This window comes from Barbatula barbatula (assembly GCF_947034865.1).
Source record: "Barbatula barbatula genome assembly, chromosome: 25".
Classification (NCBI taxonomy): Eukaryota; Metazoa; Chordata; class Actinopteri; order Cypriniformes; family Nemacheilidae; genus Barbatula; species Barbatula barbatula.
In genome coordinates this window covers 12,213,405-12,229,408 of record NC_136788.1, presented here as the reverse complement: position 1 = coordinate 12,229,408, position 16,004 = coordinate 12,213,405, and the positions used below count along the sequence as shown (strand labels likewise).

General features: G+C 39.4%; 1 protein-coding gene across 1 annotated transcript in view; it reads left to right on the top strand.

The window, feature by feature from the left end:
• The window catches only part of spon1b (spondin 1b), a 43,214-nt gene that overhangs the window by 25,573 nt on the left and 1,637 nt on the right, over positions 1–16,004 (top strand). Inside the window, exons 7-15 of the mRNA XM_079450581.1 lie at positions 6,129–6,193; positions 8,168–8,369; positions 9,346–9,486; positions 10,119–10,194; positions 10,488–10,673; positions 12,467–12,640; positions 13,761–13,928; positions 14,151–14,315; positions 14,611–14,874. Coding sequence (XP_079306707.1) covers positions 6,129–6,193; positions 8,168–8,369; positions 9,346–9,486; positions 10,119–10,194; positions 10,488–10,673; positions 12,467–12,640; positions 13,761–13,928; positions 14,151–14,315; positions 14,611–14,874 — 1,441 coding nt within the window. The remainder of the gene's footprint in view (positions 1–6,128; positions 6,194–8,167; positions 8,370–9,345; positions 9,487–10,118; positions 10,195–10,487; positions 10,674–12,466; positions 12,641–13,760; positions 13,929–14,150; positions 14,316–14,610; positions 14,875–16,004) is intronic.

The following is a 16,004-nucleotide window of genomic DNA, read 5'->3' as shown; positions in this document are numbered from 1 at the left end:
AGCACCTTATGTAATTCATTTTAATTATACAAATAAAAATACCTGATTAACAGTTCCTGCAGACAGGAAAATTAAATCTGAAAACAGGTTTGTTATGTAATTGTCCTGTTTTCTTGATTTAGAAGTGCTATCGAATTGACACAAATCCATAAGGCAGTCTTTATACTGTACGAGAGAGAAAGGCTGAATGTTATCTCATTTCCCCCTGTCTAGCGTTTCCAGGGATTACATTAAAGCTTGGATGGTGCTCCAGTAAGAGTTAGTTATTATTAGCTCGGATTCCTCTCCGCATTTTAGCTATATTACCATAAACACAGTCAACCGCTCTTCCACTGTAATGGCAGCAACAAAGGCCTCCCAACCCTCCTTTTGATGTTGCAATCTCGAGCTTGATAAAAAGGCCCATCAAGCTTTGTTTTCATTCGTTTGATCTGAACCAGTGGTGTGTTGCTTCCTATCCCTTTCATGTCCAAATTATGAATTGTGTCTTCACCTGTATGTAAATTATCAACTGTTATTGTTACTGTATGTTTAGATTTAGAGCTTACATATTTTAGGAGAAATGGAGGGTCGGGAAGAGGGTTTGATCAACCATGCAGCTATAGTCACATGCACTGTACTTTATAGAGTGGTGAAGATTGTTTTTTGAATGCAAGAAACACATTTTGCAGTTAAAACACAAACATATGAACCAGAAAAACGTGGATTTGTTAAGAAAGTTTCTATTTCAAAGAACAGAAATATCTGATGTTTTGGATTCATAGGCTTCATTACGATTTATCATCACATTTGTATTCCTCACATCCATTTCCTTACAGTGTGAGAAAGATGTATTGATTTACTATGATCTCAGTTTTTAAAGTTTCAAAAGTCATTAAACAGTAAAGTTCAAGCGAATGGTATTCTCGTTGAACTTTTTTGTACTTTTAACTAATTCTGGATCTGTTGTTGAATACTGTAAATGAGCCCTGAGTGGGGTTTAAGCAGACAATTCTGTTTAGAATAAGTAATGGCGTCATAACGTAATGACATAATTCCCAAGGATGTGAAAAATGGTCCTGCTGGTCTTGCTTTAACAAATGTAAACAGTTCACAACAAAACGCATGTGTTACAGAATGCTGGTTCTGTGTATTAGCTCTTAAAGACATTTAAAGTCAAAAGTTTACATTTGATTATTTTATTCATTTTCTAACAATTTCGTATAGGATTAAAACTTTACAACTCTAATGCGCTATTCTGTGAATGGTTATGGTGGTATAACCAAGGCGAAATTGACTGTAACAAAAAAACATGAACCTTAAACGTTAAGTAATACATAAAATAATGCATCACATTATACATCACAGTTTTAAAGTATTTTCTAATTACAGTATATCCAACAAGTAGCACTCCGAATTATTTCATCTCTTCAGGTAGCCCTCGCTTACAAAAGGTTGGAGACCCCTGCTCTAGGTACTAAGTTTATGGATTTATGGTTTTGTAAAAACTAGCTTTTGTACACAGTGGAACATCATATTTTGAGACAAAAAAAATGCTAAAAACCATATAAGGCTTGAAAGCGCTGTCACACCATGCGAAAAGAAAATATGACGTGACCACCCGCAGAAGCCTTGAAGAGCGACTCGGTGTTAGCGCTGACTGACACCTCTCTCAGCACAACTCAATTACATCCAGCGCACAGCACCCGCTCTGTGGGAACCGCGGTCACGGCGGCACGGAGCACAATGGTCCAGACAAGGTCGAGATTACAGATGGTTCCAAACTAAATGGCAACATAAAAGCCCGGTAATGTACTAGGACTCTTGAAAGATTATTCTGAGAGGGGTTATGATCAAGGTTATTGGGTGATAAGGGGCACTGATTCTGAAAGAGCCGGTGTAGATTGGAAAAAGGAAAGCCCTGTCGAGCGTTGGCAGTTGATGTTTGCCAAATGAGTGGCACCTGGAGAAAATTCATGTATTTTTTTCTTTGTGTGGATGTATTTGAAAATGGACTTTCGCACCTGCAACAGTACCTTCCGGATTGGATACACTTTAATAAATTAAATGTATAGAATGATGAATATTTAAATAATGCTTTGTTTTAAAGGTTCAATATGTAATATTTTGAAGGATCTATTGACAGAGATGCGATGTAATGTCTTCAGAGGTGTATTTATTGTCTTAGAATGAGCAGGACCTTTATTTTTATTTCCATCGGCGGCGCCTTTATGTTCTCTCTAAATTTCTTCATGCCAGCCACATTCATAAGCTGAGGTCGAACGAGTCATAATATTAACAAGAACAGAGTAAAGTCTTTCATCTTTCAAAATATTTGTCAACGGCTAGAAAAGTAAACAAAAAGGAATGTTTGTGGTTGCTGCTCCTCAAAAATAGCTTACAAAAACACTCACTACTCAGAACAATTAGACTGTACCACCGGATAGAAGCCTATGCCAAATGTCAGCGGCGTGTCAGCAAATTTGTCAAATTCCAATTGAAATAAAAATGCTAAAATTGTGTTTCAGGTCTTTGTTAATATACAGTCAAGAGGCTTGAATTCAAGCAGTAGTTTTGGATCTATAAGGTTGTGTATATCCGATGATCTGTCTTTTTGAGATGTATACACTCTTGTCAGTCACACTCATGCGTTTTTTTGGAAGCCTGCAGAAATGGAGAGCTGTGTCTGACCTTCCCAGAGGCTTCTCTCTTGTAGTCCGACAGCCCCTCTCTGAGGCCCTATGGGTTCTCAGCGGTCACACTTCTTTTTCTGTCATCCTTTGTTCTTCTCCTCCTCTGTCGGTCCCTCTGGTGATTTGGTCAGGGTCAGTTTGGTGCGCCAGTCTGTGAAGTGTAAAACCAGTTTTTTAGAAATGGCAACCAGGGACCCCGAGTGACATAGTTCTTATTTGCTGCACAGCCAGGATGGCCTACAAGCAAACTCACCGTGTGTGTGTGTGTGTGTGTGTGTGTGTGTGTGTGTGTGAGAACTTACAAGAAAGTCAACAGTTTATTTTCTCCTTCTGTAGATCACCAATTGACTTGCATTGGTTTTGTGTCCATACAGTAGAAGTGAATGGGTACCGTTGTTGTTTCGGTTGCCAACATTCTTCAAAATATCTTCTTTTGTGTTCTTGAGACGAAAGAAAGTCACACAGCTTTGAAATGACAAGAGAGTGAGTAAAAATGACAGAATTTTCATTTTTGGGTGAGCGGTCCCTTAAAACGAATAGAATTGTCATTAGTATTCATAAAGTACCCCAGACATCTGCATCCACACAGCGTGGACAGATGCGCGTGACCCGTGCATGAATGTGAGACCCCAAGAGAATATCCAAAGAACTGAGAGTCAGTTTGCGACCGACACACCAAAGCATCACCATAAATGCACTTGACTGAAGGTGATAAAAGTTGAAACTGATACAGACGTGTTCTTTATAAAGCCTTCGGAGAGCAGCCGAGTCTCTCAAAGGTTAAAAAACTGCCAGTCAGCCATGAAAAAAAGTCTTTCTGTTTTTTTCCATGCTTCCAGGGTCCATCCCTCTGAAAACCCTCAAGGAGCTCAACGCGTTTCAGGCGTATTTTGTCTGAGTGTCTGGCCCCCGTATTATTATTTCTCACCACATTTGAGGGTAACTTTCAAAGCGTTGGACAGTTTTTGTCCTTCAGTTTTCTAGTTTGAAAGGGATTCACTTTAAAATTCCACTCTCATGTTGTCTTGCTAAGTAAGTTTACTTGATGAAGCACCAGAATTGAAAGTAGGAAGGCCAGCATTTATCCCTGTTTTATCCCTGGTTGAAACCTAAGGGCTGGCTTGCATCGCAGTCGAGATGGACCATAAATTAACATCCTCAAGCATGTGAGAGACCATCTGCCTCTGCGAAACATATTCATCAATTTGGCCAATTAGCAGATTAATTGCTTTATTACGGCGAGACAGCTGTGCGTTTCAATGCGCAAATGCCAACAACACCCGAATTAAGTCCCGAGACTTGGGGCTTAAGTCCTAGTTTTTTTTCGGTAGCACCTGTTATCGAATTCCTGTAACAAAGCGAGTCTATTGTTGCACGTGTCGACAGATATAGAGCACAAACGCAGGACAATATGTCTCTGTTGACCCGTGTGGCACGTGTGTGCTTTTTTAAAGGATAAATGCAGTAAGAGCAAGTTTACTTTCAGTTGCATGAACTTGACCTTTAAATGCTGACTGTGTTTGAACTACTAAGGAAACGTCGATTCTTTTTGAGTTAATATCATTCACGCAACCCATTAAGAATGTACAAACTCGCTTGTGTGTCTGTTTGATGTTTGCTAGCAAACTGTGATCACAGTTAGTTTTTCTCACTTAGCTCCTCATCAAAAGAGCGTTTGCCACCAGCATGTTAATTTTTCAACAGTAGTCATTGTGTGATGCTTCCTCGTGTATGGAGGAGGTTGTGTCAGGACACTTTTAGTGACAGGACTCTCTGCACCAAATAACTTTTGCCAGACGGTTTTAGGTTGGTTAGATGTGTCAAAAATCCCTCACAAAGATTTAACAATAAAGTTTATTGTACTATATAATATACACCAATTGCCAAATGGTTTACACCCTTTTTGAAGAATAAATCAAGTACAAACATACTTTCAAACAACATGTTACATAGCAAGGCTGTTAGAGTTACATTTCTAAAACAGTGTATTTTTTAAACCTGAGATCATTTTTTCAATCGGATCGATGGATTGTATCTATAGTAAATGTGATGGACTACACTTCTCTGCAAATGTATCCAAGTACTTTGAAGTAAATACAAAAATAACATTTTATATAACCTTTGGTGATGTGTATATATATATATATGCAAAAGTAAGATCCGAAATCTCAAAATACTTTTGCTTGTTGGCATAATATTAATATCCTTTATTGACTTCATATATTTTATATATCGCCGCTGTCCCGTCCATAGTTGAATACTTAAATAGTTGACAAGCACTTTTTATTTATTCATTTGTCGATTCATATATTTTTAAATAAAGACGCACCGATATATCGGCCAATATTCGTTATCGGTCGATAAAAGCAATTGTTCACACTATCGGCCTGTATATCCTGCAAACCAAATGAGGACAGGAAAATGAAATGATATTCTTTGTGCTCTTTATGTGGAAAATATAATCGTTTGATGTTCAATGTTAATAGTCATTATATGAATTAATGTCTTTCAGAAAGTTAAGAAATATTAAATTAATCTTCAGAATGGGTAGCAGCGGATATCACTCTGAGTAATCGTCTAAGGTATCGGTGGAAAAGGTTTGTATCGTGCCTCTCTTATTATAATGCACGTAAAGCTGCTTTGCAACAATGAAAATTGTGAAAAGCACTATGTAAATAAAATTGAGAATTGAGTAATGTGCTTCAGTCACATGGTCACTTTGGGACAAATGGCACACTTCGTGAGATTTCCCCTTGACTGTCCAGGCCTCTAAGCATACATTTGAAATCAAGTTCTTGCGTGCAGTGCATTATCACATTGAGGTCTGTATAATGAATAGATACGCCGCTCCATTATGCTTGAGTATCATGTCCGACGCTGTCAGCTGGAACAGGTGTGCCAGTTTTCTCAGCTTGTCTGAATGTTTGAACACATCATCAACCACTTCTTTAAGCTTTTAATCTTGTGTTGAGATCAGCGCAGTGTAAGCCTCCAGCATATCCTGATGAATAAGTTATCGCTCTGTCTGTCTGTTTCTCTGCCCTTACTCTCATTTTCATACCGGTCCTTATCTATTTCTAGCCCCGTTTTTTCACTGTTTTTGATTGTTCTTTAATGGTGTGTGTTTTTTTTTTTTTTGCTAAATCTATGGGATTTTTAATAGTGTTATCAAAACTCATTTTGATCTTTGTCTCTGTCGGATTTAGGTGTGACATTATAAAAATGATGGATACATTATTAATTCATTAAAATGTGAAAATAGAAGAATTCTTTGATACCGAAAAAAATCATAATGAAAGCAAAAATGTCAGGGGTTGAAATAAAGAAATAAACGTTTTTATCGTAGTGAAGCTATAACAGCTAAAATTCTTGTTTTGTTTTACTCACTTTAAATGCTATATATAGAATGCAAATCTAAAACGTATTATTCTGTTTTTGTTTGTCTGTTTTTCTTAGGGTGATGATGTGATGACAGTTATCAAAACTAAAGCTCAGTGGCCTGCCTGGCAACCTCTTAATGTGTAAGTCAACTTCTACACCAAGGTCATGGGTTTGATTCCCACAGAGAACGCATACTGATGTTTAGCATATATGGAAGTCAAGTTAGATCAAAGTGTACTGAATGAGTTCTTTCTTCTCATGAAATGCTATTTCTAGGGAAGTATCTGCCTCATGGTAACTTAAATAAAATAAAAAATAGCACCCAATTTTGTATGGTCTTGCCTCATGGAAAACTCCTCATACCTGGTATCGGTATTTCTCTTGTATGTACGTTTTCAAATGTTTTAATAGTCCATTCTTACCTGGGTGATCATTTTTTCTGCGGAAAAACGGAAAAGAGCCGGTTTGAGGAAAAATTGTCTTTAGCACCTGCTGGGTATGTAGATGTTTATTTTCCACTCACTAATGAGATGGTTAATATTTTATGTGCGCTTTTGTTTAGCAAAGGTTTTCATTTTTTTGATGAGAGAAGCATTTTCCCCGTGGCGTTTCTAAGATTGAGGTTAATGGCTTTCCTCAAGCTCCAATACATCAGGACATTCACTTGACCTATTTTAACATCAGATTGTCAATTACCACAACCAATTTACCACCGAAAAGTTTATTATTTCTACCCAGAAGTCAAGTGTATAAGCATTCTGAACCTTATCCGTTTGCATATGGATTTAAACCAAAACCGGAAAAGATCACATCGGTGACCTCCCCCCCACCCCATCCCCCTCAGGTTATAGGTTTTGAATGACAAGACAATGAATTGATATTCCTGGGTACAAGGCTATTACAGAATATTTTCCAATAATTACAGAAATTCATCTGATGATGATCAAATAAAGAGATGCACATTACAATCTGTCATTGCACAGGCTGTGCAATGTACTTCTGGACATTTTAAAAAGCTGATTCAGTTTCTGCCGAAGTGGATCGATGCTTAACAGTAAATGTATTGCCAGATAGTCTCCTGCATCCTCCACAACCTACAGTAACACTCACGACTGGGAAATTGTTCCATGCAAATGACATTAAACACAAATTTCAGGGACAACACATAAAGCGTTTGTAAATAAACAATGTATGTTATTGGCACGCTCAATTCATTCTTAATCAGCATGAGAATTTCGCATTACAGTATTCACAATTTCAGTTTGAACACACTGAGGTACTTCTGTCCATTCCAGTTTTATGATTTTGGACTTTATCTCTCTTGCTTCTCGCTCTCTCTCTCTCTTCTGATCTTAAGTGTGTGCCGTGAGAGTCATAGAGTGCTGGTTTCATGAATATTTAATAGGTGTTAATCAATAGATCCGATAATTCTCACAGGCTGCTCGGCTCAATAGCAACAGTTGGTTTGGTGATGATTTGTTTATGAGAATAGTTAGTTTCCATCTGCACAGACTTACAGAAATGATCCTTTGCACATAGGCTAATAGGCGGATTCTTGTAAATGGTTGTACGTTTGCTTAAGGTCTTAAAAGTCTAAATTTACGTCAATGTTTGTCCTTGGTCCTTTTTTATCGCTGCACTTTTTATTCCGAAGAATGCTTATCTTTGTGATCTTTCACAAAAATTCAATAACTGACATCCTCCAGGTCGTGCAAGTGGGTAAAACTTGAACGTTTGACTAAGTTGAACATTTAAGATATTGGCTTAGGCTACCATTAGGTAATGCGCATTATTTGTGAAATTGTGAAAGTTAATGCAGAAATGTAACGCTGGTTTATGTTGTAGTTTAAAGGAATAGTACGGAAACCCTGTTGTCATTTTAAACCCGTGTGATTTTCCAGTATGAATATTAATCAAGCCCCGCCCCTCATTTGTTTTACATTTAATATTCCGTTGGACTCAGAAATGTGCTTTATACTGAAGTAAAAGGGGTTTTGACAGCTGTTTGAGGATGAGATGACGTGGTTTAGTTTTCGCTTCACACATTTTCCCTTAATTCATTTTTTTGAAGTATCCAAACATCTAAAATATTCTCTGCGCTCTGCTTCTCTTAGACGGTCTGCGCCCTCAGCGGAGTTCTCAGTGGACCGATCCCGTCATCTCATGTCATTCTTGACCATGTTGGGCCCCAGTCCCGACTGGAATGTGGGATTGTCTGGGGAGGAACTCTGCACCAAAGACTGCGGCTGGGTGCAGAAACTGGTGAAGGACCTGGTGCCGTGGGACGCTGGGACCGACAGCGGGGTCACGTATGAGGTCAGCTTTCACAGAGGGATGACATAACATTTCGAGAATTCCAAGTGATCATTCTCTAAAATCAGTGCAGGAAGTGCTCAAAATATTCTAGTGATTCTATCGGACCTTATGCTGTCTGTTTTTTTCTGTCTTGTATATTTTAGTTTACTCCTCATCAAAAATCCAAGCCCTTGGTAATAATAGATAAATAATATAATAATAGCCAATGCACTTAAAATAATAGAGAAAAATGCAAATATGATTCCCTCGCTGTGTTGCTTTTAGTGTCAAAAGCATCTTCAGATTTACACGAGAGCCTTCCAGACTGAACAGTTTTAAGTCCTTGCAAGATAAACATCCAAAAGGTTGAAGTGGAAACAGTGCGCTACCTGCTGCCCCCTGCTGGCTTAAGATGGTACTGACTGACACAATTGTCAGTGATAGTTCACAACAAACTTTTAATTCTATCATCATTGACTCGCCCTCTTGTCATTTCAAACCTGTATGACGTTCTTTCGCAGAAGACAAAAAAGATATTTCGAAGAATGTTGTTAACTGGCAACCCTTCAGTAGCACTGGTTTTGTGTCCATACAATAGATGTGAACGGGTGCCACTGCTTTTTGGTTACTAACTTTCTTCAAAATCTATAATTATTTACAGGTTTGAAGTGACAAGAGGGTGTGTAAATGTTGAAAGAATTTTCGTTTTGGGTTAAACTTTCACTTTAAGTTCTTGAAATCTTTAAAAGTTGAAGTTTATCCAAGCAGTTGGAGCAGCATTTGGCGTTTGTTTTCTCTGAAGGCATGTGGAGTGGAACGCGGCTAAGTGTCAGGTGACCTTTAAAACAAACAGGCAGGAAACACAGCCATAAATCACTCATAGAAGGAAATAAATTATGCATATGGAGATGAAAGGTGCGGAGCTCTGGCAGATGGCATCCAAAAGTCACACACTCTCTCTCTCTCTCTCTCTCTCTCTCTCTCTGTTTTATTTTAGTCTCCCAATAAACCCAGTAATCCTCAGGAGCGCATCCAGCCCCTCACCAGTTTGGATCATCCACAAAGCCCCTTTTACGACCCATCTGGTGGCCCAATCTCACCTTTGGCTCAAGTGGTGGTGGAGAGGATTGCGAGAAAGGTGATTCTGAAATGTTTTCTTATTGTAGTGCCTGCACTGATGTTGCTTTTGAAATGCAAATATATTAGGATCCTACAAGTCCTAAAAATCCAATTACATTAATTTGATGTCACTTTAATTAAGCACGCATTAACGTCTATTCTGCTTCCTGCGACTAAATGGGTCAAATTTATTTGGTACATTTGGTACGAACAGCTGCGTTGTTTAATATAGCGTCTGACCCAGAATGGCTGAGTGGAAAAAGCACGTTTGCTAAAATAAAACAAATGCTTACAAAAACATGCGAAGCGAACATTAACGTTCGCAGCATCTGTTATCCTTCAGATGACAGTGTTTGGAATCGCGTGACGTTTCGAATCGAAAACAATCCATTGTGCAACCCGGAATGATCGAAAATTCATAATATTCCACGCCAGATGTTTCATCTCTATCTCACAGCCGGGAAGAATCTCATCTCAGGCCTTCTGAGAAGAGAAAAGCGTGGGATTGCCTCTTCCCGGCTAGTTTACAATCATTTGCCCTCTGAGATATGTTTTTTTTTTTGCACGAGGCTTAGCGTGATAGTGATCAGATGGCAAATGGTGGATCTTATCAGCGTCTGTGATGTTGAACCTTGTTCATCCAATCTGCAGGGAGAACAGTGCAACACCGTCCCCGACACCATAGACGATATCGTCGCTGATATCGCTCAGGAGGAGAAGGAGGAAGGTGAGTATAGCAACGCTATCTTATCCAATTTGTGGCACCTCATTTAAAAACATAGCCACAGGACGGTTTAATGAACAAGGCGGCTGCCGGGTATCATTTGAAAACCTCCAAATGTCCCTTCTGTCATGGTCAAGTCAAGCAACGAAAGGAACAGAAGAACAGTGCTTCAATAATGTTCACAACGCTAGATCATTCGCTTTAGTTTTTACTTTTAAGAGCGCAAAAATGAAGACATCATCTTAAAAAAAGAAAGGCATTCGGTTTTCTCTAACAAGCACCATCCACTTCCACAGGAGACAACACTCCAGACACATGCATCTACTCCAACTGGTCTCCGTGGTCGGCTTGCAGCTCGTCCACCTGCGATAAGGGTCGGAGGATGAGGCAGAGGATGCTAAAAGCCCAGCTGGACCCCAACATGCCCTGCCTGCACACACAGGACTTTCGGCCCTGCATGGGGCCAGGCTGCAGCGAGGAGGGTGAGAAAGATAACGCTGCTCTTACTGCTCAACACGCAGAAACACGTGTGAGAGGATTGTTAGACGGAAGCGGGTCGATAGTCTTTTTAGCGCTGTAACGTAATGAAATGCAGGGCAGTTTTCAAGGTTAAGAAAACATTACACAACCTCAAACTGCTGCCGTTGAGGTTTATGTCTGCAATCTGCACAGGCAGACCAAGGCATCGATTCGCTCGATGTGGAGGTAAGTATGACGCTGTAAACTATAGCCATAAACAACAAATTGTGGTTTAACGTTTAAGAGAATCAATATGACATTGCACTATGGTAGGTCGGCGGTTTTCGTTGAAGTGTGAAATCTTGGAAACTTAAACCTTGAATGATTTTCAGTTCGTTCGTTTATCAATACAACTATTAGGATATCAAAATGTATGGCATTTTGCCATTATTAAACCATAAAAAGATTGTGATTTAATGGAACAAGTTTACACGCGCTGCATGCCCATTATTGAGAGCTTTGGATAATTTTTTTATTAGTTTTTGCCGTTAAAATGGAAAACAAATAAAACATTAATCATATGTTCCACCCTACTCATAAACATTAAACCAAATATCAAACCTGTTTTGATTTTATTTATAGACCACTTTGCAAGATGCAAACTCGAGTCCAGAAGCACTTTCAGTTTCATTTGTTTATTATTATTTTTATTTTTTTATTCAATGTTTAAGATTTTGTTCAACATTTTTAATCCGTCATAAATATTCTGTCGGTTGCATATTGTTCAAAGGTTTGTGTTGTTTTAAAGAAGTGAAACAGGAAGTTCTTCTTTACCAACGTCATCCAAAGTTATCTATATATATATATATATAACAATATACATAATACATTTGTTTTTATGTTTAGGAGTAGGGTGGCATTTGTGATAACAGCTCATTATTTTTCAGTTTTCAAGATAATAACCAGACCACTGTTTTTTAAAACACTTTAAAGGTGTCCTTTTCATTTTACAGCGTCACGTGTTCATATTAGGGTTTAAATCTCAAATTATTTAACCAAAACAAGCGGCACTAACGTCAATGTTGTTTTCTGATTCTGTCTGGCTTGCCGTCTACGTTTTGTCTTAAACTTCCACTCTGTCAGCCCATCCATCTTCCTCACTCTCTGCCTCTTTAACGTCTGATCCGTCCATTTCTCCACGTTCAGTCTTCATTCTGTCAACTCTGACGGGAGGCTTGTAAAGACGTCGAGAGCCGTGTCTCGCCAGTCGCCACCACCCGCCATTGATTAATAGAACCCGCATTGCTTCACATTTGCTCCACGCAGACTCTTCTTTGTTTTTAATTAATGGGCCGTTTAAGGCTTGCATTGATTGATAATCCACCAGCCGGCTGACAGGCTGACACTCGGGCCTCTGGAGACCCCATCAGGGCCACATTTATTTACAGCTCTTATTAATGATTCACTTAGTTCTGCTTTAGTAGCGCCCGATGCTGCTCCCAAATGGGGTCTGCGATTCTGAACTGGAGACTAATCTATGAAGAGTTACCCCAAGTTCATCCATCCAGTCTGATAACAAATCTATTTACACGCTCTGTCGTAGAGATCATTAGAATGACTGAGGTGAGATAAAATACGCCTGGATCGGTCAATTTCAAACAAATCTGTCAGCATTTTGTAAGGGGTGAGAAGAAGAAAATATGAAGGATGAAATGCAAAAGTTTGGTCACACCTACTCATTCTTACTATGCGTGCTAGCATACTTTAAGAACATTTTGTGCTATACCTCATTAGCATATGTGTGTGTCCTTTCCAGGAGAGGCGTCCACGTGTATGATGTCAGAGTGGATCAGCTGGTCTCCGTGCACCGCCTCATGTGGCATGGGCATGCGGTCGAGAGAGAGATATGTCAAACAGTTCCCAGAGGACGGCTCCAGCTGTACACTGCCCACTGAGGAGACTGAAAAGTGTGTGGTCAACGAAGAGTGCTGTAAGTTACATTTTGATTTATACAGTAGTCGCCATACGTCATATTTACTCAAGTTAATACGGTCACGTGTTTACACAACAAGTATTTTCAACCCAGAGTGACAACCGTCAGACTAAAATCAGATTACAGTGACGATGAAATACTTCAACAGCAGTATGGAATTGCATGACAGGCTAAGCTTGTCTAATCCGCAACTCATTGCGTTCATTTGCATAACAAGATATACATTTATTCATTTAGCAAGATGCCTTTACACAAAACGACTAAAGCCGCATTCACACTTGGCTTTTTCGTTCCATTGACTTCCATTCATACGCATGCAACGCGTCAGACGGGAAGCGCAAGCCCGTCTGAAGATATTTCACATTTCGCTGCGTAGCAAAGTTCAAGCTTGGTGAACTCTGACCTGGGATTTTGCGTCACGTGAGTGCGTGAGACCAATAGAAGATCAAAACGTCACAGCGTGACCGTTTCTTACAGAAATGTAAAAGATGGAGGAATCGCTCCTTCCCATTTTAGCAGCACCGTCCGTAAGGTTCTGCATAACAGAGAATTTAACATTCTGTCAATTAATACATTTTGGTTTTCATGGCAAATACTATAAAAAAATTGTAGTAGAGCCAATAAAATTCATAAAGGATAAATATATCTGTACAACACAAGTCCTTTTTGACTACAAAAGATTATGAATCTATAAAATCTTTTTTCCAGGAATATTACATACTTGTGGGTAAAACATTTTGAAAAATGTCCTTCCAGTAGAGGTAAACCAACTTGTAAGGACACAACACTAGACAAAATGACTACATTATAAAGCATCTTTTTACTCCAAAACATTTCATTCTTTAATACTGAAGTACATTAAAAATGCGTCGTAAGTATGTTACTTGAGTAAAAGTATGACAGTATTTTGAATGTACTTCAGTATTAAAGGTTAAAGAATTGTAGTGGGGTAAAAATGTGATGTATGCTTCATAATATATTGAATATACTGCAGTGAAGACACAGATACCTAAAAAGTGTACCTGAGTAGAGTAAAACAGCTTAAGTACTCTGAATTCAGTTGAAGTCTATGATGCATCCTCACTTATACTCTACGTGTGTGTGTTGTGTGTTCTAGCGGGCAGCAGCTGTGTGGTAACAGAGTGGGGCGAGTGGGAACCGTGCAGCGTGAGCTGTGGATTGGGAATGAGAAGAAGAGAGCGCATGATGAAGATGGAAGCCTCAGATGGCTCGCCCTGCCACGCACAGCTAGCGGAGGTTGAGAAGTGCATGATGCCTGACTGCAGTGAGTTTGCAACCACAAAATGGCAAAGTATCCAACTCAAGCCAACAACTCGCTCATTGGGCAGAAAAGCACCGCTTCACCAAACTTAATTCATTACTAGCATCTCCTACAGGACTTTACTGGTTGTTGATTTGTATTAGGAAGTGTGCACTACAGTTATAGTATGCACTTGGCAGATTTTGTTTGAAAATATGTATGACGTTATAAATTCTCTGTGTGTAGATGCTGTGGTGTGTATGCTGTCTCCATGGTCTGAATGGAGCGAGTGCAGCGTGTCTTGCAGTATTGGCATGCGTTCCCGTCAGCGGATGCTGAAGACGCCCGTGGAGCCCAGTCTGTGCCCAGATGAGCTCGAGCAGTTTGAAAAGTGTATGCTTCCTGAATGCCGTAAGTAACTTTGGAGACATTTTCTATTTTTACTATTTAAATTAAATGATCAGAATTTCTCAAAACTCAGCAGCATCTTTTTCAATTCATCTGAGCAAGTTTGTATTAAATGAAGTGTAACACGTAATAAAATTTAAAAAAGAGGTTTTGTTTAAACTTGACCCCTGAAATAATTCATCAAATATAATGACATTTTGATAACATAAGATTCCTGTTTCTATAGGGGACTAGGTTTATAAGGCTTTAACAAACTTCAAACATTTGTAATTCATTTCTCCCATCATGCCCCCTCCAGCCACAGACTGCATGGTGTCAGAATGGTCATCTTGGTCCGAGTGTAATAAGTCCTGCGGGAAGGGTCACATGATCCGCTCACGGATGGTCAAGCTGGAGCCTCAGTTTGGGGGCATGCCGTGCCCAGAGACTGTCCAGAGGAAGAAGTGTAAGATCCGCAAGTGCACGAAAGGTTCCCGCACCAGCGACAAAAAGAAGAGACAGGACGTTTCGGCGAGGAAACAAGTCAAGCAGAGACGAGATTCTGTGGCGGAGGAGAGCACAGGTCCGAAATGATTTACTGTTCAGTCAATGCTAAGCTGGGTTTAGTACCCCATTAATAGATTAACAGGTTTGATGTTATGTGCACATAGTTTCGAGTCAATTTTCAATTACTAAAATCAAGCCACACCCTACATTTCTGCATTCTCGGACTCAAAGTAGATTATAAATATACAGCAGCAGAAACAAATTAAGAGACCATTGAAATCTATTTTATGTATTTATGAATTTACTATTATACGTAAGTAATTTATGGGCCCTATCGTACACCTGGCGCAATGCGGCGCAGGGCAAGAGTTTTTGCTAGTTTCAGCCCGATGCAGATCTCATTTTTCAGTTCTGCGCCGCGTTGTTTATATAGCAAATGTTAGGAATATGAGCCTATAGACGGGTGCACAGCGCTCTTACATTCTACTTTTTACACACAGAGGGATGCGCAGAAGCACACAATAATGCCAAATATTTCTAAAAATTAATTACCATGTAAAAGATTATTGTTGTGGAGATAAAGATAATAATCCGGCTTGTCCTGTAAATGGTCTGCTTGCGCGCTTTAACCTCTGCAGGAGCAGACGTGTTTCCTTTCCTGGAGATGTGTCTGCTCTTCCGAATTCCGCCGTGTAAATCGCAAATGTAATTTTTCCGTGGCTGTAATAAAAAAAAACTACCATTTTACCTCAAGATTTGTACAATGTCGCATTATTCTAATATAGCTCTCTTGACTGTCATTACGCCGTAGTTTTTTTTTTGCACACAAAAAATGTCTGTATTTCCTTCATCCCTTGAAGATCAATTGATCAAATTGTTCTCCTAAACTACCTGTAAATCCTCCTTATTGCTCCTACTTGAAGCGATCAATGCAGTACATCCTCAGACACTCACCGAGAGAGGGCATCTCTCTCTCTCTCTCTCTCTCTCTCTCTCTCTCTCTCTCTCTCTCTCTCTCTCTCTTTCTCTCTCTCTCTTTCTCTCTTTCTCTCTCTCTCTCTCTCTCTTTCTCTTTCTCTTTCTCTCTTTCTCTTTCTCTCTCTCTCTCTTTCTCTCTCTCTTTCTCTCTCTCTCTCTCTCTCTCTTTCTCTCTCTCTTTCTCTCTCTCTCTCTCTCTCTCTCTCTCTCTCTCTCTCTTTCTCTTTC